At 44.0% G+C, this 26,389-nt stretch overlaps 1 protein-coding gene across 6 annotated transcripts in view; it reads right to left on the bottom strand.

Moving 5' to 3' along the window:
- SH3PXD2A (SH3 and PX domains 2A) overlaps window positions 1-26,389 on the bottom strand; it is a 260,591-nt gene that overhangs the window by 122,331 nt on the left and 111,871 nt on the right. For 5 of the 6 annotated variants that reach the window (XM_032694529.1, XM_032694531.1, XM_032694530.1 and 2 more), the window contains one exon: window positions 23,367-23,458. In XM_032694529.1, the coding sequence (XP_032550420.1) occupies window positions 23,367-23,458 (92 nt within the window). Of the gene's footprint in view, window positions 1-5,409; window positions 5,483-23,366; window positions 23,459-26,389 lie in introns of those variants that run through there. The other variant, XM_032694532.1, reaches the window with a different exon arrangement.

Below are 26,389 nucleotides of genomic sequence, written 5' to 3'. Positions count from 1 at the left end.
AGGAGGGGACAATAAAAAAAGGCAATAGAAGAGACAAGGTGTTCATGGGGGATGAAACAGCAGCTGAGTCACATTAAGTAACACAGCATTTGCCTTCAAGCCGTATCAGTTCAATCAAGAGCCATCTTCAGCCGGCAAGGATCAGAGGAGAGGACCTATGGATGATCCATTGCTCCTGAGGCTTGGGGAGCAGCGACACATAGGCAGCATCATCACTCTCTTGCCCAGGTGTCACCGCACTCATACTGAGATTGCTCCTATATGCTCTACCTGCAGCACCCTGCTTCACTTTCAGACCTAAAGAGGCTTTTGAGAGTCCATGCCTAGACTAGCGATACGGGACCAGTGGAGGGACTGCTCCACTTCAGCAGGAACTTCCAGTTTAGCACAATTCTCTTTCCACTTCCCATGTAACCAGCCCCTTGGGCAGGGGTGTGAAGAGACACATGCTTACTCTCAATCTCCTTTCAGTGGAGACATCTCCTTTCATCTCTCGCAGTGGAGACATGAATGAGGACTGAAGTGGACTGAGAAAAAAATTTGAACAGGGTCAGCCCTACATGTTGGGCTCATGCTGGTTTTTGGAGAAGAGCAGGGTCCTGCTCAAAAAGCTGCCATGAGCCAAAACCTGGCCCGTGTGCAGCAGACCGAGCCCAAGCAGGAGGTAAAGCTGCTCACCATAGTGCACAGTCTGATGAGTTCCCTGGCAGGCAAGGATCAGCTTTTCCAACACAATACCTGCAGCACTGGGAGTCACTTCACAGGCAGCTGTGCTCCCAGGTAGCCTGGTGCTAACTTGCCTCTCTGTCTCATGTGGCTTGGATGGCATTTCCCTCAGCATTGCCAAGCCACGAGCCCCTGTCTTTCTGAGACGTGCAAGTATCTGCAGGCAAGGCTGGCAGGGTTGTGTGTTCCAGCTGGTGAGGCTCCTGTGTTGTTGGTGAACTGCAGGGCGAGCAGGGTGGTGGGCTCAGGAAAAGTGGGATCGGCTCCTCTCCAGCTGCCCCCAACAGGGCTGTTTTCTTGTGATAAGAACCATCCCCCAGCTCAGCTCCACTGCAGGAAGTTTGTTCCTGTCACTGCATTTCTCACCTCCCTCCCCTCTCCCTGGAGGTTGTGGAGGTTGCAGTCCTGGGATGTGCAGAGGAAGCATGGACATGGGAGTAGGCTGCTTCTGCCACCATCTTCCTAGCCAGCCCCCGACGCCTGCAGTGGGACCCCCCAGAACTGTGCTTACAGGAAGGGAAGCCTAAGAGCCACTCCAGGGGTTTGGTTTGACTTCTGAGCACAAGCCTGCAGCAGGCAGAGAAAGGAAAGCCAGTGGGTTATTCCAGCATAAAGTCCTCTCTGTCCCATGTCTCCTTTACTTATAAACCCAATAAATGGGTTTACCTAAAACATGTTTTCAAATATCAGCTCCATTGGCAAAATCTGTTGCTGCTATTACCTATCCTGAGCCCACGTCAGATTTAGGTAACAGTGACTTTAGTCTCTCTGCTCACGGTCGCCACTTTTTTTTCCTTACAAAAAACAAAGGATCAAGCACAGGCTTGGGGGAGTAGCAGCACAGTGGTGGAAGCAGCATCATAGCTTTTAATGGGAACAGCCTGCTGAGGAGTCACTGCACTGAATGAGGGGAGGGAGAGTGTTTCTGAGCTGTCAAGTCAGCACTTTGCAATGTCTCTGTTTCTGTGATTTCTGCACAGGCAGGTTCAAACCCTTCCTGCAGGTCAAAGCAGCACCACCACCATGAAGTGCAGCAGCAGGAAGCAGGATGCACAGCGTGTTGCAAAGGTGAGTAATAAACTGCCCCACCTCATACTCCAAAAAAAATCCTGAAAGAACTGATGTATCCCCAGGGTAACTCAGCTGACATCAACAGTGTTACTGCACATGGTGTCTGCCTTGTAATGTTACACAACCCCTAAGAGGTTGCTCACTGTGCCAAACAACATGTGGCCGCCCTTGCAGCAAGAACTGAAGGTTTGTTGCAGGATCTTGCCCAAGTGCTGGACTTCGCTGGTGCCCTGTGGGGGAGGTGGTTTCCAGTCCCTCCCTCATTGCAGCCTGAGGTAAGTCCTTGCAGCACAGCACAGAGAAAACTTCAGGTGCATGCTGGGTTTGGCATGATGTTTGCATGCCAGAATTATTACTTTCCTATTATTTTCTATTATTAGTCCCCAAATTCAATCAGCCAGGGCTAAGTGAAGCTGTTGGTATAATGAAAACTGTAGCCCATCACAACTAGAGTGTTAAGGCTATCCATAATTAACATTTATCCTTCACATGTTGCTGTTTGACCCAAGATATGTTAACAGCCTCAAGGTCGAAGAGAGGAGAGCGCAGCAGAAGAGATTTCTTCTGTAAATGACCTTGCACCAAGAGTGTTCATGTTCTAGAGGTCATAAGAAAAACCTCTATCCAGAGAAAAATGGTTCAAAAGGTTCTGTGAGGCTCAAAAGATGCTTTCTTTCCTTGCCCTACTCCTTTTAGGTGTCAAAACACTGTGATATTATTCAGTGTCCCCATGCTCCTAAGGATCAGACTCTAAAACATTAACACTTTCACACCCAAGTGGGTTGCAGTTATGTGCTGTCACTCCTCCTCCTGCACATGGCATCCAGCAAAAGCAATTCTCTAAATGTAGTTGCAGTAGTTACCTGAGGTTTTGCTCCTATCTCAACACAGTCAGCAGTAACCCACATTTTAATCCTCAGCCTGAAGCAACAGGGAAGGTAGAGAAAACCATCCATTTTTACAGCCAGGAGCACTCTCACTCCAGCTGCAAACACATATTTTCTCCACTTCTTTCTTTTTAAGCAATTTTTCCACTAGTGCAATATGTGAGCTGACACAGAAAGGATATCCGACTTTTAGTCTGGATTAAAAAAACCCTAAGAAATAAAAAGCAATCAGAATAGGTTTTGCAGTGTCAATTCAGCTCTTCAGAGGCAAAGGAATGACTCAGATTCCTAGTGCTTCTGGCCTTGCCCCCACTCCTCCTATCTTTCTGTCTACCTCCTCCATCCCTCTCCTGTGCCTCTTGAAGCCTCCACTATTTCAGCAGACAGCAATTACTGCTAGTATATGTTCTATCAGCCCTAATGGCCAACCCTAATGGGGACTTGTATGTCTGCTGCAGAAACACAAACCTTTTTCTGCCTCAAACTTGCAATTTGAATAGCCAGACAGGGCAGAGGTGAGGGAGCAGAAAGCCCGAGCTGAAGAAGGCAGCAAGCTTGACTGCAAGCCTGTATCTTCCTGGGGTCAGTGGGGTCAGTGGTGGAAGTGAAGTGACAGTGCTAGAAGGATTGCCTGCAGCAGAAGGCGAACTGGCCCAGTGAAGGGAAGCCCACAGCTGAACTGCAGGCCATTCCCTGAAGGTCCCAAGGTCTTGTCCTGGCTGCTGTTATGGCTGTTAGGGCTGGCCAGAGTCTGGCTGGTTTTCCTCTGCAGTTTCTTTCCTCAGTCCAGTTGGGACGGAAGAGAGCAAGGATGTGAAGCAGCAGGACCATGGCACTCTCCCAGTGTCATGCACGCTCCCTGCCTGCTGCTGGCACTGTGACACGAGAGGGAGAGGTGGCCTGGGCCAGGTACCACTTTCACACTGCTGTCCTTCAAATGCAAGTCCTGCTCCTGTTCCCACCAGCTGGAGCCTGGCTGGCTCATTCTGGCTGGTTCATGTTTGATCTCCAGGATCAAAGCGAAGCTGTAGGCTCAGAGGGGCAGGGAATATCCTCTTTGCCATCTGTCTGAAGGAGCAACGCAGCCTTGACTCTTACACAGTCTCTGTAGGTGTTTCTTTACTTAGAGCGATGCAGGTGATTTTTGCCCTACTATGCATCCACTGACTCCTTGAAGTCTTGTCCAGAGTCCCACTGTCATCAGAGCAGACCTTGCCACAGCAGCAGCACAAAGGAAATGCAGCAAATACACGCAAAGTCCAGTCCTTCTTATTAGTGTTTCAGAAAGGGGAGATTTGTTGCAAGAATCCCAGACTGAATCCAAGAAATTGCCACTCTCTGCTTCTTATTTCCACCTCTGCAACCTCAGATCAAGTGGCATTTAAAAGCCAACAGAACAGAGCTGAAGACCCCTGCAACCCTGCAAAAGCTCAACCAAGAAACTCATCTCCAAATGCTGGCAATGGCTGCCCCAGCTCTAATGATCCCCTTGGAGGCTCTTCTGCATCTCAGCTAAGCACAGTAATACAGCGTTACATTTATTCAGACCATATGTGATACGCGCAAGAGCCCATAAAAGCTTAAACAGCACAATAAACATTTGGAAAAGCACAGTGACCAGATTTATGGGGTTGGATACCTGCCAGCATGACCCACCAGAATCAGATCCTTAAGTTTTTGTGTAAGCCCAAGACATACACAAAACAAACACAAATGTACTGTTATCCCTGGAAAAAAAGATAAACAGCTCCCAAAGCCCATTCCCAGCACTGGAACATGATGGCCTTCCACCGTGTCTGACTGCACTTAGTTTAAATCAAAGCCATAAAGAAGGTCTTAGTGAGGAGAAATAAATGTAGCACGACAAAACTTCACCCCAGAGCACAGAGTAAAACTGACAAAGAGGGAAAGACAAAAAGATTTAGACACTTAATTTCCATTGAAGGGGAGATGAGCCCTGCTGCAGAAGGAGACCTGTGCTTTGCCAAATTCCAAGATTCTTTTATGCAAAGTGTTCTTCACAGGGATGATGTGATATATCCTGTGCCACCTACCAGTTTGGAGGAGGAAGTGATGTCTCAACAGAAGAGAAAAGGTATGAAATGATGACAGATTCCAGGGGGTACAAAACATTTTGTCCCAAGGAGCTGCAAAAACCTTGAGCTTTGAGTACAAATGCCTTTGGCATAGTGGGAGAGGAAGGCACTGTTGGGATGTAGAAGTTCCTCTATTTCCCAAGGTTAAAAGCAGTTCAAAGAGTTCCAGTTTCCTGGTTTTTTGGGCATTTTGTGACACTGGGGTTTTTTACCTCCTCTACATTTAATAACATTCAGGGCTAAACACAGTATTTTGAACACCTACAGCCCCTTCCAGCTTACAAAGATACTGCACAAGCAGGATTTAGTACAGCTGTGAGTATCCAGTGCTCAACACAGAAGCTAGGAGTCCTGGCTCCACATTTTGTGCCCTCGTCCAGGGCATAACTCCATCTCCAGACTTAAAGCAAAAGAAAAGAGATAAAAGAACAGCACAAGATACTGCTTTTGAGAAACCTGCCTCATTTGTTATGATAAAGGAGAGCATTACAGATTAGCTGGCAATACCTGGAAGGAGTTGCCCACCTCCCACGCATAATTTCCCACAAAACATTTTTACAAGTTTAAGATGAGCTGCTATGTAAAGTTATACAAAAGAAAGACTAAAACTTGATGACAGATTTACTTACATAAGGCTCAGGATGTGATGATGCCCTTGCTGTTAAAGGACCAGCTCAGAAGCAGTGCTCTGCTTTGCTCATTAAACTGCAGAATAAGGCTGTTTGTGTTTATCTGCAGCTCTGGGAGGTGGGTTGTGCCCTGAGAACAAAAGCCACATGCAAGGGTGCATTCTCTCACCCACTGGCACGCTCAGGGACAGCTTTGCGTAGGATAAGGTCTATCTTCAGCACCAGCAGCCACGGAGGAGGACAGAGAAGGGGGGCTTTGGTCAGAATGCTGCACCATGTCAGCTGCTGGGAAGACCACACATTTGGTGACGACAAAATTAGTGAGGAGGCACAGAGCAGTAAAGGGTCCTATGGGAGGAAAAGATGTGTTGAAGCAATGGCTAGGATGGCCTAGGTAAATGGGGTACACACCAAGTGAATGTCTTAGTAGCTCCTGTGAGGGAGGTCAGGCAGATAAAGGTCTGTGCAAGGTGGATGTGCTTGTGTTAGTTCAAAGGTCAACAGGCACAAGAGGTAGGAATAGGAAACAGGACAGGAAAGGCAGGGAGGGAACAAAACCAGGGGGCAGGGCAACGCGCTTTTGACACTTCCACCTGCTTGGGAAGGAAAGCTCTGCTCAAGCTCCAAAATACACAGTTGCCTGAGTGCTTGAACAACCCCAGTCAAACCTCCTTGCAAAAACAGGCCAATGGGGATGGGGGTATCTCCAGCACCAGCTACCAGCAGCAAAGGCTGCAGTAAAGGATACAGAGGACAGACAGTGGAGCAGGCAGTCAAAGCAGAGAGCAGGACTGACTCTGGACAAGGACTTGTGAATGCAATGATCTAGCCAAGTGTCACGGGGACCAGAGCCTGCAGCCCCACATGGACTGATGAGCTGAAAGAGAGTGTAGGCTCCTGAGCAATTTATCTTCTACAGCAGACTGTGCTCCCAGTAGTTACAGAGATTTGGTTAAGAAAGAAGACGGAGACCTAGGGAACTGTCAGCCCTCCTCCCTTCTTCCACACTCACGCTGATCCTTTCCAAAACTGCCATGGGGCGGAGTCATGCACAAAAGCAGGTGCTTTATCCACATCACAGCTACAGCCCCCCCTGTTCTCCATGCTGTCCTGGCATATGAAGAAGCATGAACTAGTCTTTGTGTCTCTTCTGCAAAGGTATCTGCTGTTCATCTCAGGAGAGTGACTTTAAATCAGGTAATTCACCACAGTCTGGGGTAGTAAGACAACTGAGTGAGGTCAATCTTGAGCTAAAGATCCTCCTTCACATGCTTATGAGCAAGAGATGAGTGTGTGTTCATTTGGAGGACTGAGAGGCTCGTGGTCGAAGCAGAGAATCTAAGGACTAGTGCCCCTGTAACCTAAGTCAAACTAGTTCAATGCTTCTTTGGCATGTTTTCCTCAAATATAGAGTTTTCCAAAAACTGATATGGAATTTGACCCACTTCTGCAGATCCTAGAGGTTAAACTGTTGGTGCGCTAGCAGTGTTTGCAAAGGCAAACAGAAAGTATGCTGAGAGTCACAACATGAAGCTAAAATCCAGACCTTCTGGCTCCTGTTCTATCCTTGGTGACCTTTCAAAACTTTCATACTTTTGCTTCCATAGTTCTAAAATAAAAACTGTAATTCACAGTCAAGCTGAGAGAGAGGGTTCATGTTTGGACCATACTTCGAGGTGTATGGTGAGATAGCTCTATAGAAGGGCAATGCAGTTCTATTGCCATTGCTACTCCTGTATGAGTCACATGATGCTTTCTTTTCAGTATTATTATTAGGAACAAGCCCTGAGAAGATTTTAGGTTCACTAAAAAAAGAAGTAAAACAGATTATACACAGCTAGGGACAAAAATAATCCCATTCCCATGTGGTTTGTGCTATTTAAAGGGATATAATACCTATTTTTGAAAAGACCAGTTTCAGAAGACAAACAACTGACATCTGTCAGCATAAAGAAATTTGGAAAAATAGACATATAATTTTCCAGAAACTGTAGCTGTGCCTGAGATGACCCAGAGTACAGCAGCAGCTGATGGAAGCATGCCCTGTGCGACAGAGCCCAGCCATCTCTTCTGTCAGAATAGGAGTAGTTTCTCTAACCAATTTTTAGAGGAGGATCTTGGTTTTGAGCCAGTGAAGTTGAAAGGTGAACACAGCAGCACAGGGAGAGTATTTTGTGCCATGTTCCCACATTTCTGTTCACACTCCCTGCTCCGTTCAGGTGGGAAAAAATGCCATGCCATCTATTCAGCATGAAATGCAATTCCATATAATGGGCTGAGTTCTCTTCTGCTGAAGTATCTGGTGGTTGGACAGAAGCCACTGAGCTAACAACATCTGTGCCTCACAATGAACAACAGCTGGAGGCACCAAGGAACTAGCATACAGTGGGAATTTGCCCCAGATAGCACCAGTTAAAGCAGGAAAGTCTTATTCCTCCTGTATTCCCTCTGCATCCACCATGGCCATTTGCTAGGGAAAGCCATCTACTTGAATCCAGAGGTGTGAGGATGGGCTGAGGTGAGTGTTGTGCTGAAGCTGAAGGATGTGAGCAGATTGAGCAGGGGAACACAGCTGGGAGTACTGGGATTTAACAACATGGAAAACAGGGTATGATCGCTTTTGGTTCTGGCAGGTCCTGACCTTATATGACTGCTGTGAAGCATTAACCTTGTCCTGGACTACAACCTGGAGGTAATTTAGACATGTCCACCATGTGGAAAATTCCAAGCCACAGACTCTAGGGTTAATTTGTGTGCATTTAGATCTATGTGTTTTGCTCTGGGACCAGCTCAAACAGCAGCAAAAACGCTGGGTAAAGAACAGAAGGACAACATTCAATTTGTGCTGGTGCTGCCCATACGGTTCCTGTCACTAACGATCAGTGGGAAATCAGTGAGAGATGTCTCAGACACAGCATTCAGAGGGAGATGCTCAGCACATCATCCACTGCTGTCTCATTTTTTCTGAACCCTTAAAACAAAATGTTGGGGCAGCTACAATCAGAACAAGGCTGAACATAGAGAAGTAAATTTGCTTTTCTTTGTCTATAATATTAATAGGCACATTATGTAATTTCCTTGGCTTACTGATGCATCAACTCTAGTTACAAGGCGGGATGGGATTTCCTTGAGATCATTCCCCCAAACTGTGTGAGTTGTTATTTTCCTGGCTCACCCACAAACAGAATGGTTTGCTCTTCTGAAATACTAATGTCCAACTGTTGAAAGGTTTTGCCAATCAAAACATTGTGGCCTAACCCCGTTTTAATAATCTAAGGCATCAATCTCCCCTTTAGTATTTGTTTGATGTGTTCTGCACCCTGCTGAAATATCCCCTCCAGACCTCCCTGAGCTTAGGCTCTGATTGAAGAGAGATGCCACGCATCAGGCCTGCAGCTTTCTCTCTGAATGTTTAACGTGGGATGGTGGTAAAATGTATTTATTTTCATGTATTGAGGAAAGACCATATATTCCAGCCTCTTTTTTTTTTTCCATCACTCAGAGATGGGCCTGAGGCCAAAACGGTGCTGCTAAGCTTGTTTTCTATTTAAAACCTTCATTTTTATTAATAACCCTTTACAGCCTACACACCAGCACTGCGGGAGTTGCATTTCCGTGTTATGTCATCGTGAACCGTTATGTATTTAATTCCTGTACCCACAAACCCATATGGACATCATTAAACACGCACCATACAGTATTAAAACTGTGTTCCATAAAGTGTGATTTAGAAAAAAAAAAGAGCTATGAAGTGGGGATTTCTTTTTTTTTCCTAAGGTCATGGGAAAATGGAGAAGCAGGGGAGAGAGAACAGGCTCAGCAGTGCTGCAGGTTAGCTCACAGCTCTCCATGCCTGCAGACTGAAAACCCAGCCCACCTTATCCACTGCAGAAGATTAATTACCCAGTAACTTCAGGCCAGTGATGATGAATTTCTGTTTGGCAGACCAGAGACAACTTCTACAAAAATTACATGTTACAAACCAGCACAAGACCTTGATTTTATTTCTGCCAAATGAGGTTTCCATCACTTCTTTTCTTCCTAAAAGAAGTTCCCTTTAGCAGAGCAAAGGAGCAGGTTCCCCATATTGCTAAGGGTCAGTTGTCAGGGCCAGTAACACAGGTGAGGGTAGGCCCTTGCCCCAAGTGCAACAAGTGTGACACAGGTTTGCTCCCAGTTTCTGTGATGGCCCCAGAGTGGCTTGTCCTGGCTGTTCTCTATCTGAGCAGCTAATCCAGCAATGAGGCAACTTCTGCAAGGCAGCGAGGGTGCACTTACCCTCAGCATCTCACCTGAGTCCAGGACACTTCTATCATCCCTCTGTTATCTCTTATGTGGGATTGGGGATGAAAAGATATGGCAAAGGGAAACAGAGATGGAAGAAATACATCAGAGAGCAAATAAACACAATGTACAGAGTACCAGTGGGACAAATAGAAGTGAGTGTAGCAATGCTGGGGGAAACAGGACAGAACATATTGAGAAGGAAGAAAACAACATCCAAGAGATGTAAGGATAATGGAAAAAAACCCAAAAGAGACAGTTAAAAATTACACAAGAAAAGATATGCCAATATGAGGCAGAGAAGCTAATGCAGTTGGGGATAAAGCAGTCGGGTAAGAATTCAAAAAGAAAGCAAGAGATAAGAACAAAGCACAATGTAAAAATGTCCTGTAAAAGATTTATGTAAAATAGGAGACAATCAGTACATTGCCTACATCACAGACCAGACACCTTACAATGACCTAATCTGTTACACTGGAATGAGACCTGCCAAATCCTGTTTGGTGGCTGAATTCCCTCTGATCATGGAGCAAGCACTAGCTGAAGCAAACAAACCACAGTGAAAATGGTATCTGACAGGATTTTACAGCAAGTACAGCCCCACAATGGTATCCTACATAGCCTTGTGCTTATTGCTTATTCTCAGAGTGGCTGCATTCCCTCATGGAGACTGTATTGATGCTCCATTGATTTTACAGCTACACAATTAAAAAGTCCTCTCAAAGATACAGAGAAGATACATACCTATTTGCTTTCATGGTCTTTTTAGTGTTTTGGGGTTTTTTCTTTCTTATGAAAAAGTTGTAAAATGAATGCATAAAAAGAGTATCCAGAGCACACACAAATTATCTGCTGTATAAAACCTCTAAGCAGTCAGGCCAATCAAGCCTTTCTGCTGGTTTTGCCATGTGATATCTGTGTTTATGAGTCTCTGAGAACAGATGTTTTCTACCCTCATCCCTTTAAAGCTGGTGCCTTAGTTCAAGTTAAAGTTGTGCTGGCCCCAAAGCCTGTGCGTGCACATACTCCATACCTGTCCATCTCCAGGCAAGAAAGAGGAGTTAACATGAATTGCAGAGGGGGTTACTGATGAATGAGCCTCCTTTGTATCCCAGTCCTCTCCAGAGTTTCTCATTCCCATCGAGCAAACAGACACATGAATACACACACAAATAATTTCAGGTGCATATGTGCTCCTGTTGAATTCAATACAGTTATTCACTGTGTAGAAAACTACCCACATGCATAAATGTCTGGAGGAGGAGGGCTGCTCTCAGGATGAGGCTGACAGCAAATTTAGTGTTATCTAGCTGCATTACTCTGGAGGTGAAATGTTCTGGGCATGTGTCTCTGTTGGGCTGTGTCCTACTTAATTCAAAATCAAGAATTTGCTTTGATGTTTTGAAAATAAAGCCTTAAAAGAAGAAGCAGACATGACTGAAAAAACTTTTCCAGGAGACTTGCAAAGGACCATTAGAGCCCCAAGGTGTTAAATAGTCTATTTTGGGTAAGCGTTCTCTTAAACTGATTGTCACATATCCTACTTACACAGTTCCATGGCATGCGAGTACATCTGAACTGAATGAATCTGGAGATAAGACTAGAGATTTTCTGAACATATATTAGAATAGACAAAAATCATGTCAGTAAGCAACATTTGTTTGTTCAAGCCCAAAATTCTCTTTTTGCTGATATTAATTGAATCTTTTCTCAAACACTAGTTATCCTGCCAGGGATCGAGATGTATTGGGCAATAAACCAGGGTTCAGTAGTTTATATGCCTGTCAACAAAAAAATTAAATATAAACCACTTGTCAGAAATCTGCAAGGACAAAATTTTCTGATTTATGAGGATGCTGAATGACTGAGCCAAGACTGTCTTCGAAATAAAAGCCTTAAGAGAAAGCAGACAAAAAAGGGAAAAAAAAGTAGTAATTATATAAAGCACTGGAGATCAGCCTTCCATAAGAAGAGGGGGAAAGGGACTCCTCTTATGATGCCTATTTCATCCCTTGCCTAATAATCCCAAAGCACCTAACTTTCAAAGGACTGCGTTTTTTTCAGAGGCTGGAAGCACCACAAAGCATCCTTCATCAGCCTGGCCTTTTGGCTGTTCTCCTTCTCCAAATGCAAATGCTACATCTGGAAAAGGCAGAAATCCTCTCTCCTGCCTGAAAGCCTCCTTTTATCTCCGTTCCCTGCAGAACTCCTACGTCTTGCAACTACTCACTCCAACATACTACTTTATTGAAGGGATTCAAAGCTTTCTCCTCATCTGCTGAACGTCTGCCTCTTATTAAAACCCCAGCTCACCTTTGGAGCCCGCTGGCTCGCTACTGCGGGTCACCCTGCCATCCCTCAGCCAAGCATCTGTAACACAACCCCCTCCTGAACACACAGATGAGCAGGAGAATGATAACAATGAACATTAACAGAAGCTTATTTGTCAGGACTGGCAAGAACAGCATCTCATTAGCTGGTATGGACCGTGCAGTTCAGCCACTGGGGCTCCTCCTCCCTCCAGGGGATGACACTGATGCATCGCGAGCATTAATAGCGCTGTTAAGTGCGTGTCCCACAGAGCCCTGCTTTGTGCATTGAGACGGGGGCCAACAATAAGATAGCTTTCCACTGACCTCTTGCTGCAAGAGCTTAAAGCTGTTTGTAGGGTTCCTCTAGTGCCTGGGCCCTTAGCTTCACTACAGAGATATGTACGGAGGTGAAGGAACTAATCCAGACTCAGCAAGATGCCTTAGCATCTGGGTTATCAGCTACAAGGTCTGCAGAGGTTAAGTGCAAGCTGAAGAACCTTGTTATTGGGACCACAGAAAGGAAAGCTCTCTGTTTTGTTACCCATATGCCCTGACAAATTTGGGAGCTGTATTGCTAAAACATCCCATCCTGCAGGAAGAAATGTAGAACACTGGCAACATGTACTGGTCTCCTCTACAAGAGTAAAAGCTGCCTCCAGTTACTCAGTCTGCACACTTTGTTTGCATTTGCCCTTATTTTAAGTGGTTGATGATAGTCTTACACACCCCACCTTTTGCTCTTAAGTTCTGAATAGCTGATATAGTTTTCCTCGATCGGGGTGAAAATTCACTGCACCATTGCCACTGTCACAGTGCTGTGGCTGGCCTTTTTGACAGTGAAACCCTTCTTGTTCCTCTTTTATTACCAAACATCTATAATGTCCCAAACAAGTGTTGCACCAGGGCTTGCTCTTGAGTGCATTCATGAGCTGATGCTGGCCAGGAGAAAGGGATCAGCTGCATGGCTGATGCTCTCCAGGAGCTGTCTGCTGGAGGAGTGAGGCATTACGTGGACAGGACCAGACACACAGATCAAGTCCCAACCACACAAGCACCCAGAGACCTGAGCACCATTGCAGAAGGGGTCACCTGCAAAGCCATTCCGCCAGACGTCTCTGTACAAGTCTGTTCACTCTACAGCCATCCTGCTGCTCAGTAGGAACAGGAACTGAGAGGTTCATTTCTGGTTAAATGTTTTCATGAAAAGATAACTCCTCTTTTACCCAGGTTTAGAGGATAATCAACACCTCCACAAAATAGTGCATTCTGACGGAAATAAGATTAATTTAATCTTAGCATCCTCAAGAACTATACAGCTCCCCTAGCAAGCGAGGACAACACTGAGGTTCTAATAATTAGAAAAAGGACCACCGATCTATCCAATGGGGAGCAGCAAAGACGGCAACACTGCTAATTCACAAGTGAACCAGGTCAGCTTCAAGTCTCTGATGAATGCTGTTTCTGGCATGAGTCATTCACACACACTTCATTCCCAGCACTCTTGGATGGGAAAGGAAAAGGTTTATCTGTTAGATATGGTACCCCAGCCATCCTAACCCTACAGTTGTTGCAATGGTTGACTTCTCATAAAGCAAAATAGACAATTTTGGTCCCCAACTTTCAACATTTTATTCTTCCTTTATATTTTCAAGCACTAGGTATCTCAGGTTACTAGTGATTTTTTGTGGTGGTTGAGCCTGAACTGCTCTGATTTTTCAAACCCACAAGACTGTAATTGAAAGCAAATGTAATCAGACATATACAGTGTTCTGAGGTTCACCACAGTGTACTGCAGTCAGCATTACTGGAGTGGCTATTAAAACTCCTTAGAGCTGGGAAGCAAACACAGCTTGCAAGAATCCAGCAAATAACCAGCATTTATTAGATTAGACTAAAGTATTGCAAAGCCACAGTCAATCCTCTATTCACTATATATCCGAGGTCTGTTTAAATGAACATCTTTCCTGAGCTTAGGCCAATGGTTTTAAGAGAGTGAACAGAAACAAGGAAAGAATTCTACTTTTAAGACAACAAATTCTGCAGTCCTTACATCAGCGTCAATCTCAAATAGTCCATTACTGTCAGCAGGATAATTCCAATCAAACTCTGGCATAACTGGAAAAAGAAAGAGGCCCAAAGACAAAGGGTATCTTTGAACCCAGACACACAGCTCTAGCTAGAGATAAGCAGTAGCAAATCCCTTCCATAAACCTCCCAAACAAGATGCAAGCATTAAAAGGGATGGGGGAAATTGGGGGGGTGGGTGTTAATTGAATTCCCACTGGCTCTTGAGTCTGCACTTAAAAGTAGGTCTAGGGTTATCTGTGAAATTTCAATTAAATCAAAAGCTTTGATAACATGATAAGTCACTCCAGAGTTTGGAGTCAAAACACGTTGTTATTTGATCCTCTGCTCGTGTTTCTGGGAATGGCACGCATGAAAGACAGTCAGCTGCAGACCAGTCAAGAAGATGGAAAGGGTGGAAATGAATCTACCAATAGATCACTGTCTCCTTCAGCCAGAGCCACTTGAGGTCTGGTTTTTTTTTATCCATCCAAAGTCCTAATGGCACCCTATTCCTCAAGAGACAGAAGAACAGAGCAACAGAAATCATCTTGGACGTGTGCAGCACTCCAGGGCACGGTTCCCTACTGCCCCAAAAGTTTTTTATTTCTGGACTTGCTACAAGCAACACTTTAACCAGCAACAGCATTGGAAGCAAACCTCTGTGATGGACACAAAACACTGAGACCTGCATATGTAAGTGCAAATCCTTTGGTGGACCAGGGTGAACAGGTGAAACCAGGTACACCAAATAATAATAATATGATTCAGCCAAGCTAGAAACAAAACCAAGCTCTCATAACAACAAAAAGCAGGAGGCAGCAGCTTTCCAGAGAGATCTGACTTGTTTTACCTGTTGTTCAGCACCCTTTGATTGCTAACGCTTCCTCCTTTCTCTTCAGAGGCAACTGCTGGATGCTAAAAGAAATGCCTGAGACTCTCAAAGTCCTGTTTACCAAAGAATATAACCTTTATTTCCCAGTGTTTAGATGAAAACGCTTCACCTTAAATAAACGTGAGATGTCAACTCCACCCTGTCTGTGGATACATTTTAAGCAATGGCTTCCCTTGTTGCATATAGTACAGCCTAATAAAACCCCATCAAATGTAATGGGAAGCCTTACCTTGCCTCCAAACAGTTCAGAATCACACACAGGGTCAAACTAGGCATGTGTACATGAGAAAAACACTCTTTTTATAACCAGTGAGGCTACTGATCCTCAGCAGTGCTAAAAACAATGCTAGATAAGCAATGTCAAAATTACACAGCAATCAACAATAGGAAGAGCAGAGCACTGAAAAATCCCATCTGACCCCCACTGGGGGATAATTTATCACCCTGGCAGCAAACACACCATTGAGCACGTCTGTCCCCAGTGCCTTCCTCTTCAGAGTGGAAAAAGATTTTCATTAAACAGTAGTGTGATCATATTAAATATAGACATAGCAACGACAAGATGGATTCTTTTCCATGATATAATTATATTTGCAACATAAGCTGCCTAGTCTTGTCTTCCAGAGAAGTAACACACAGAGGACAAGACAGGCTATATTCAATTCTGCCATGTCAGTGAATAGAAACCCCACCCCATCTCCTCCTGCCTGGCAGGTCATGAGTCAATGGTGACAGATATCTCAGTGCATGCAATTAACCTGCTAGCAGGGGCTCACCAGAACAAGAAATCCAGATAAGAAGAGGAAGTCCCCATCCCTCTTCCTCTCCTCAGTTCCAGGCTTATCCACAAAGCACAGCAGGACTGGACACTTGTCTTCCACATAGACCTAAAGATCTCTCTTGTGTCTATCAGCATGGGCCATTCAACCCTGTGGGCTGCCCCTATTCTGGGGCAAGTATCCAAACCAGATACAGGCAAACCAAGTATCACCAGTCTTTAAACAGAGAACTTCAGAAGATCCTGTGACACTGAGCCAAACCTCTCTACAAGTGAGGGCTCAAGGACAACTGGTGCCCCAAATCTTTCACAACAAGCTTGATAACCTCTGAATCCAGTTATTTTGGTTCTGCTCCGATCCTGCCTCATTAGCCCAGGTTTGCCCCACTGCCAGGTGAGCATATTTACTCCTTTTGACTTCCTAACTGCTTTTGCATCTAGAAACACCAGCACAACAAACTTTCCTGACAAATTTTGGAAGTAATGTTTCTTCTGATGATTTTAAAACAAATTATTTTTCTAACTGATCATTTCTAAAAATATATTATGTCAGGAATGAACATTACCGGAATCAAATCCTCTTAGCAAATCTCTGAAACTATACCTCTGCAATCATTCTGCAGGTACAGCAAGGAGATGTGAGAGGCCTTTCCAACATCACAAAATAAATCAATGAGACAGTAAGGAGCAGATTTCCCAACCCTCTGCATTAACCACCCAACTTCTCTTCACCGCAAGGAAGGAATTTTATGTGTTAAGTTAAACATTAAGCAAACTATTACTTTCTAATCTACAAAAAAGCATTGGCAAATTATCACCAGTGATTGTTCCTTTAGTATAAGAACAAAAATAACTGGACAGGAAAAAAGCCCTTGAGCCAACAGGCCTGGCGTATAGTTTTTCTAAAGGCAGTATCTCCACATTTCAAAACACCTCTTCAGTCACTACTCTTCTACAGAGAAACAAAAAAAAAAATGTTTTGAATTTGTGCTCATAAACAGTGAACTAATCTCGCATTGACACTACTCTTGTGTTTGGCCTCAACGAGGCAGTGTCCGGCACCTCTGCTGAAGCTGCTGGGTTTTGGCAAGGCTCTGATCTCATTCTCATAATGATGAATTTCAACTAAGTCTGGTTATTCTTAATCCATCCTGTGCCCGTGACTTTTAAGTCCTGCAGCCTGCTCATAACCAATCCAGGCAAAAGCTATTTCTGTACATTTGGCCGCCAGTGCCAAGTGTCAATACATTAAACTGTCTTTGCTCCTCTCAGCTCTGTGTCCTTTCACAGTCAGACCTAAAAGCATGAGCAAACCCAAATGTGATATCCAAGGCAAGGGATAAAAGCTCTTGCTGTACAGTAACAGCAGTAACATATGCTGTTCCAGCTGCCACACTTCTATTGCTTTCTTTTGTAGTTGCTGAACCTATTTCGTTTAACGTGGTTTCTGTTTTACCCCAGGTTTATTGCTTGATATTTATCTACATATAATTTCTTTTTTCATTTTCTGCATGGGTAGCAAAAAAGATTCAAATCTTTTCTCAGAAGGCTGAGTTATTTGCTGGTGTCACCGATGCTGCAGCCAGTAGCAAATTTCAATATCCTCTATTTGATATTCCAGTACAAATCGTTTATGGGTTGCAAACAAAAGGGAAAGTCCCACATGAAACTAAAGAAGAGAACAAGTAATGAATCTGTTATTTCCTTTTTTTCCATTCCTGCATTGGCTTAGTTTATTTAAGATAACGATCTCCAAGTGAGACCTTCCAAAGATCATAAGCACTGATGAAAGGCAGCACACACTGTCGGGGTATCCAGAGCCCCATCTGACAATGGCTGCGCCCCAGAGACTGAGCTCCTGCTCTCCGGGTCAGAAGGGGCACAACTGGGGATCAGGCACACTTGACTCCTCTATTTCTGGGGCACAAGGCTGCCTGACCTCTCAGCCACAGATTTGTGACAATCCCACACCGGGAGCAGGACACTGTAAAGCACTTCTGCGATTCAGAAGCTGAAAAAACCATTTTCTCAGCAATTTTAGGTGCTGAGGCCAAGTATTTGTAGTAAATGCAGCCCTAAAAGAAGCACGATTGAGAAAATAAACACAGGTACTCTACTACACAGATCTCAAAGAGCTGAGGTATCTAATTCCCAGTGAAATCAGTGAGAGCTGAGTGACTAGTCAGGAGTAGCCAAGCACAGTTCTTGGCAATCTCAGCCCTAACACGTTGTTGCATCCTTAGTTACCTAAATCTTGGTAAAGGTGAATAAACCATTTTTTGAAAATATTAACTTTTTCTTCTCTTCAGAACAGCGGGTTTTAACTGCCTTATCCTGTCACCATCTTTATTGAGTGCTTTTTCTGCTCCATTTTTTGTAATTTACTTTCCGGGGGGGGGAAAAAATCACAGAAAAATAAAACCTCCATCTTTGCATTTCTTAGGGAAATGAATTACCATTCTGCATCTCTGAAGTGGAACGAATTTCCCAAATAAAATGCGCGCATTGAGAAGTCATCATAACAGTGCCAAGAGCAGACTGTAACACCAATTGTCATCAAATGTTGCTGACCACATTCCTAAAGGATGTGGAAATTATCTCTACTGTAAGTCCTGTAAAAAAGAGCAATCACAAAAAAAGAATTTCAGCTTTCCTCATAACACATCTGCCCAGAGGCTCAGCTGTCCAATGTGTTGGGAAAAACAATTCAAAAGGGATGAAATATAAGTGAAATATAAGAAAAGAAATATAAGGGATGAAGTGTAAGAGAAAATATTTTCATAATATCAAACAAATAAGAATAAATGTAGATATTTTACACATGAACAACTTTCCTCCTCTACCAATAGGTAACTGAATTATTATTATAGAGCAGATCAAAGTGCATTTGGGAAACAGAAATATTTCTATGTAAACATAGTCATGCTCTTAGAAAAAAAGGTGTATTAGGGAACTGCGCTTTAGCACCAGTAGGCTCATAAACTAAAGCAGTTTCCTTAACATGATCACTGCATTACCCTGGCAACTTCTTTCCAGTGTCATTATCAGGACATGTAATACATGAAGAATAAAGGGAGAATGCAGCTTCCATTTTAGAGTGGCTGCCTGGCATCAGAGTATCTGAGTGTTACACCAATATTTATGCAATAAAGACAGGATCAGTAAAGCTCATGGCTACAGACCACAATAATTTCTGTTCTTTAGTAAAGGCACCTTCCAGCAATAAATCCATTTTCTGTATCAACTCTTGTAATATTAGGCTGCGTACCTAATAAGTCCCCTAGTTTTTCTGGATTTGCATATTGTTTGAAAATTGTGTTATGATTCTTCCAGGCAAAATATTCTCAGATATTGAACACTGCTTTAAATTCAGCTGTTAATATTAATAGCGGTAGTTTAAACAGAAATCTTGTTTGAGCCTGCATGCATTTCTGTAGAGGGAGTATTGGAGAACTGAATCCTTGGCTCTTGATCTACTTTTTAGACTAGATCTAGACCCAGAAAGAAAAAATAAACTCTCACAAGAGTGGTCTGGCTGTGATATTTTGAACCTATCTACAAAAAAGCCCTAAAACCAGTGGACCATATGCAGTGTCTAATTGATTAATCCTACTCTTTGAGTACTTCTGTTATTTCTAGTAAAAAAGAACTATTAAAAAAATTGGTTTCTGAGATTTTGTTTGTTGACTGTGAGCCCTGGCCTGACCTCAGCCTTGAATTTAAATCCCCAGTAGAAATCCGAAATTAATCCACCTCTGTTTTAGTTATCAGTAATTATAATTATTAACAGAAGTATCCAGTAAATGAATGGCTTTCAGTGGCATGGTGTTTTAACTTGGAACAATGGATAAATAAAAATACACTTCCTTCTCACTTTACAATGTCTTTTCCCATAGCATTGTCTCTTCCCATAGCAGTGCAGAATCTGGTCCTTATGTAGGCATGGTAAAAGACACAAGCCCAGCCATGCGCCTATAGACATTGATGTTTGCTGAAGCACTAAAATGCCAAATATTAGAAACCTAAGCAGTTGAAAGCTGTTCCTCCTGTACAGGGTTGAAGGTTTGATGCTTGATTCCTCTGGAGCTAATTCACAGAGTGGAGTGAAGCAGCTGCCTTGGGAACACTGGCAGTGGAGCTCCAAACCCTGCCTTGCTCATCAGTTCTCCCATGGCCTGAAGCTCCCTTGAAAACGCCATGCTTTCACCATGTGAAACAGTCTGAGAGAGCTCCCAGACCATTCCACAGAGGAATTTAGTGTCTTCCTATGGTCTGTCCCACGCAGCATTAAGGAAACCTGCTGTTGGGAGCTATCTGACCTACACCTGTTTCCATAGGCAGGAACAGGCTCAGAGGAGACTGTCGGCCAGTTCAAACACTGAGATTTCTTGAGACATGTCTTCAGGTCTCTGCCTGTAAGCTACTGTGCCCAGGAGAGGTTTAATGGGCTGAAAGGAATACCTTCTGCCTATTGTCACAGGACTCGAAAGCCTGGACCATCACCAAAACAGGAAACGGAAAACCTAAGCTGTGAATCCAACTGAACAAATTGGCTGGATTAATACAGTGTTGGGAAAGCCCTGCTTTTATTACAGCTGGACTGTGTGTGCTGCTCAGCACTGAGGGCAATCAGGCAGCAGTAGGAAATGACTCTGTAGGGAGCAGCCGGCAAGCCAAACACGGCATAACCCATAGAGGACTGCACAAAGAAGCAGGGAGGAGGCAAGGGTAGGGCAGATGAAGGGTTGTAAGAAAGAAGCCAGCAACACGTCTGTAAAAGTGCCTAAGGGACAACAGGGGAATTTTGGTTTCTTTCAGGACAATAGAACGGGAGTGAAGGGCACAGCTTTGCAGCTGAATTACTGCACCGATACATAGATTAGTGCATCATCACAAGTCACGGATCAGCAGCTAAAGGCATGGATACCTCTCACATCCCAGCTTTTTTGTGCCTCTTCCCTTGAAGTTTAAGCTTCCATGTTTTTTTGTCTGGAAGCATATGCTCAATCACTGCTCTGCAGACACGCAATAAGACAATGGACTCTCTAGGCTCAGCAACCCGAATGCCCATGGGATTAAGGCTACACTCCTGAAAATTAGTTAATTAAACTCTAGGTCAAGCTTTGTCTTATGAGGCCAGGCAGCTGCAGAAAAACTGAGTAGGTCAACGTGAAACTAAAGATTGTCTCACTGCACACAGAAGGAAGACATGAAGGTAGCACAAGCTATTCTGTCCTGCCATCCCTTGGTAGCTGAGTCTCTTGCTTGTTCTTCTTCAACCCAGCAAGAAGAATGCCATGTCTATGCTGATAGATCAACATACAAACTACCTCTGCACTGAGGGCTAAAAGAAGCAGCTGAAGAAATAGATGAAATAATTAGGATAGTGTAGATGCTGCCCCCAGGCTACAGCCCTACCACCCCCAGTGAGATGAATGATGGACCACAAGGCCCAGGGAAGGCTTGGGCATCACTGGCCCACTGTTTCTGGAGGGGCTTGGCAGAGTAGCAAAATGAGCGAATAAATTGGGATTTCTCTGTCTGATTGTGCTCCTTCCTGCAGTGTCTGCTAAGGTTCAGAATAGCCCTGGAGGTGTCCTTCCCCTGGACCCTACACAGTGGTCCAGTGAGCCTCAGATCTCCTCCCTTCCCCCTCAGTTCATAGAAGAAAAACACTAAGATGTTTCCGTTGGCTTCTACATCATCTTTTTGTAGAGACTAATCTTCAGTTTCAACAATACATCTTTTGTGAAGCACTCCCAGCAGAAACCTTAGACACCTTCTCTAAGATCTGTTTGCTTACAGAAGACGAGGTAGGATTTGTTTAAACCCAGCTAGATTAATGTCTTGCAGACATTAGTGAAGTGAGATTTAATCAGGTTATTGCTCTACATTTTCCAGGGAAATAAATCACACTTATTACTAGGTTGGAATAGGATGCAAGGCTTGGGCTGAGAACATTTACTCTTTTTTGTTTTTCCAGAGGGGAGTGAAGGGATAACTTGAAAATTGGTGCAAGGCTGTCGAATTGGGAGCTCAGCAAAAGGCCCTCAACAACTTGGAGGTGGGAAAAGGGAAAGCAACTAGTGCAAGTCTGAGGGTGGGCTTTGGTGCCAATCCTCTGCCTTGCAGAGTCACTGTAAGATCTGTATCAGTACAGAAAGCAGTCAGGAGCTTAAAGCAGACTCTCAACATCCATTTGAGATTCTCCATGTGAAGTCCTTCATAGCTCTTGGGACCTCACTAATCTTCTGAGTGTCTATTTCTGCCCGGCCCACGTGTCTCTGCATTGAAGGTAGTTGTGTGATCAAGCAACCTTTGCAAATATACTTACAGACCCTAAATGGAAACTGATAGTCAGCAGGTCTCAGTGTAGGCTTACCTTGTTGCAATGGTTTCTAAGTTTGCAAGATATGTTTAACAGTGTACAAGCAACTGTATTTTTTCATGCCAAACATTTTTCTAAAACAAGGCTGACTAGGAAACAAAAATAAAGCAGCTCTTTATCCAGGTTTTAAATTAAAAACCACTCTTTTCCTCATTTAAGAAACAAAAAAGACTTTGCTCTCAGCTTTACCAGCAGTGTTTTTTTTTAGTACGCATGCTAATACATCCCTTTGTATAAAACCATGCATGTGCAGGAGACAAAGTTTGGGAAATCAAATTGTAAAGGTTCTCTCCCTTCTACCACCATGGGAACAGAGAGCTGAAGCCAATACGAATCTTTCCACTTGGTAAAGGTTTGCATGCGTTTAAGTGCCCAAAACCCAGGAGCTTTACATACATTTCCCCTTATCCAATTGGCTGCGCAAACACCGGAGAAAGCAAATTACGGTAATGCAGCCTGCAATCAAGTTTCAAATCATGCAACAAAGCAGCAAAAAACACAATGGAATCAAGTCAAAATCTTATTATGGACCACAATAAAACATCCTGTTCGGTATGAGGGAGAAAAGGAAATACCAAGCAAGGCAGCACTGTTGCTTGTAAATACCCTTCTGCTAACGCTTTCCCTGGATAAATTAGTCCTCTGAACCTTAACTGCATCAGCATGAATCAGCCTGTCTGCTGCAAGGGAAAGGCTGCAATTCTGTTTCGTGTTTAATGGGAACTCTTTTCTCTGCCTTTTTTTGGCTTCCTGCTTAGAAAGAATAGACTCTCTAGAGACAATTTTGGATCTGGACCACAGTCTTCCTCCCTTCAAATAACTAAGTATCTCTGGGCAGGAGTACATTTAAAGAAGCAGATGGTAATTATTAGCCAAGTGCTTACTGGCAGGATTTCCCCCTGATATTGAGCCAATGCTTTTGGGAACTAAATGACTTTTTGGTGATAACTATCAGGTAAAACCCACAAGCCAGGGGAGGTTCCCTCATTAGAACCATCAGCAAGAAACAATGTGGAGGTGGGTGGAGGATGGCTGAAAATTGTGTCTGAAGGCTGCTTGACTCCCTTGTCCTCCACACACCCAACGTTGTGCGTAACTGCTGGGCATTCTCCAGGTAGCGCTCAAAAGCTACAAAATCAGTTCCCACACCTACATCAGTAATAAAAACAAATGACCTTTTCCTTCCAGCTAATCAAAATGTACTGGGCAGCACTGGAAATCCATCACAGCACTTACTCTTTTGGAGGGTTAAGGTCTTCCGGGCGAGCCTCGAAAAACCTGAAGACTTCATCGCACTGGGAAATATGCGGAGGAAGCCGAACCAGTGCCTGTAAAACAAAACAGAGAGGGAGAAGCACTTAGACAAGTTCAAAACATGGCCTCAAACATATAAGCTACCAAGCAAGAGGAGGTAAAACAGTCCTGGTAGGGGGAAAGGAATACTAACAGAAAACATCACACCTGGCTACTTACCTGAGAATAAAGGAAACAGAATGTCTTCACTGCAAATGTCAAGGAGGATGCAATGAATTCAGACAAACAGTGGTTCTTAGAGCCAGCCAATGTAATTTTCCTGCCATGTGTACAAGAGCAGAATTTGGTCCACATGTGCAAAACCGTAACACTGAGTAGATAAGTGTTCTGTGGCTGGGACAGTCTCTATGACATGGGCTTGGACAGCACCTCAATCAATGGGTTTACAGGCCCATAAATTCAAGCAGTGAAAATCAACACCCACTAATACAAAAGGTTAATGTGCTTCATAAAGCTTTCCATTAAGCACTGTCAACAGAAAAAGCAGAGTTTGCTAAAAAAAAAAAATCCCATAACCAAACCAAACAGCACACTGCTCCTAAACTAACAGGAAAGGAAGTTTGATTAAGCATCCGGAAAAAAACGCCAACCAAAAAAAAACCCAAATCACAGAGAGGCTGTTTCTGCATGAAGGTTTCACGGCACGTCCTGGCTAACAATGTCCAGGCACTTGCCATGGCACAGGTACACAGTGCTTGTCACATTCAGCAACAGTTATGTACAGTCAACCACACTATGTCAAAGTGTACTGGAAAGAGAAACTTCAACAAGACAAGCACACAAGGCAGAAAGGTGCTATGAATTTGCTGTTCAGAATCTATAGCTTGGTGGTACTAAAAGAGACCAAAGAGCTGTCTCCAGCCCACACAGCGGGGACTCTGCCTCCAGAAATGTCAAGCAGGAGCAGAAAAGAGGCTGGACTTCACCTCCTCCTGTGTTATGCTGAAAATAGGCCACAGGTTAAATATAGACCAAGCTTCTTAGAGTTGCTGTAAACCTGTTTGACAAAATGAGACTGTCTGGCTCTTCTGCTAGTTGAAAATAGGACAAACAATCTTGAAAGATGGATGAAAAGCTGCACCAGAGTTAAATGAAGATGCATTAGGGCAAACAGGTTATACTAACCATGAGACATCTGACTGATCTTGGTCAGACACACCGGAAGGCCCAGCCAAAGCACAAAGGCAAGAAAGGGCAGTTTTTAACCAGCCTTTAGAAGTGGCCAGATTTGTTTCCAAGTCCACTTTTGCTTGGGGATGTGAAGGAAAAGAGTTGAAAAAATACTGCTCTGAAACTGCAAGTCTCCAGTATTAAATGATGGTGTCTTTTTTTGAGGTGGTCAGAAATTTAAAGTCAAGTGTGTCCACACCTACAGCTCTCTTTTCCCTGGTGGAGGGATGATATAAAAATACTAGGAAAATCCATTTGGTGTCACTAGGCCAGTGAAGAATGAGGTCCTGGCCCTTGGTCACATGGAACTGCACTATAGAGCAGAAGAAGACACCTAGCAATGAGGAAGCAGCATCAGATATAGAAGCTGGTGGGTTCAAGTGCTGGGGCATGCACCACTGACTGCTGCACTAACACAGGATGAAATGTAACAGCAGGAAAACTCAAGCACTTTTATGAGAACTAAGGATGCCCTGGTCCCCACCACTGTCTGTTCAATCTTGCCTAAAAGCACAGCAAAGGTTAGAGTTCTCTGCCCTTACTTCTATGTAAACACATGCATCCAGCTGGCAAACCAGGAATAACACTGGAAAGTCAGGAACTGCCCAGGAATAATGATCACACATGTTGAAAGAGAAATGCCTCAGCACCATGTGCTAACAATGACATAGACAACATTAAAGCATGTTTTATTCATTTGCATCTCAAACAGGAGACAGATGTACACGGCAAAGCAATACTGTCTAACCATCAGTGGATGGGGCTGAGATTTAGCAATGGCTCTATTACTAATGCCCTTCTTGGTTAGGGCAGGTTACTTAACCTCTTTCCATCAAATTCAGCTGGGATATATCTTCAGTTACGCCCTTACAATGCTGAGCAATAACACTTACCTAATCTGCAGAAAGGTTAGGAGGCTCAGATATTCAATATCTACAGTGTGTTTTGAAATCCCAAAGGGCTCGATCTTGCACAGTCAATGGGGCAAGAGCAAGCATTGCAAATGATACGTATCATTACTAGAGAAACACAAATACCCGAGTTATACCCATCATGGGGGGTCTTGGACATCAGACGCCTTCTCAAAGAGTCACCATTTCCCTACAGGTCACAGGTGCTCACCCTTTCCAACAACCAAGCTCCAGATATCAATACTGGAGGACTGAGTGGGTTTTCAGTGATGGAGGAACACAAATCCTACCAAGCTGCTGTGGAGATTTTTGTTTCTAAATCAAGGTAAGCTTTAGGAAATCTGAACCCCCTGAATCAGTGGTTGGCTGCCTGTAAATCTCCAGAAGCGCTGTGGTCCTGCTGAGACGAAGGGGTATAACTGAAAAGCACCTCCATGACTCCAGGCCTTTGCAGGGAATGGATAAAAATCAAAGTCATTTCCACATCCAGCCATCCACCTTCCCACCCTGGGGCAGGGCTGGCTCTTCTGCTTCTGAATCATCTCCCAAAGTGCAGCAATTTCCAGCCCTGTGCATGGAGATGGACTGAAATCCACCCCACAGTAACTTGCCATTGCATATTTTTTGGGAAGCTGAGGTGTATAGTCCAGCCTATCAATTTTACTTGTTTTTCTTATGGAACAAAACCCTAAGAAGCGGTAAGAAAGGGTAAAAAAAGTGCAAACAAAGCGTATAAAAGCAGTCAAAATCCATCTATTAATTTTGGATACCAGCAGGGAGAAGCAAAGCTCTTTAGAAAAACAAATGTGTCTTCAGCAAATACACAACATCTACCCAGGAACAAGCCAAGGCCAATGGGATTCC

Source organism: Chiroxiphia lanceolata, chromosome 8 (assembly GCF_009829145.1).
Source record: "Chiroxiphia lanceolata isolate bChiLan1 chromosome 8, bChiLan1.pri, whole genome shotgun sequence".
In the NCBI taxonomy this organism is placed as follows: Eukaryota; Metazoa; Chordata; class Aves; order Passeriformes; family Pipridae; genus Chiroxiphia; species Chiroxiphia lanceolata.
The sequence above is the reverse complement of the archived record's forward strand: the minus strand, read 5'-3'. Positions and strand labels throughout refer to the sequence as shown.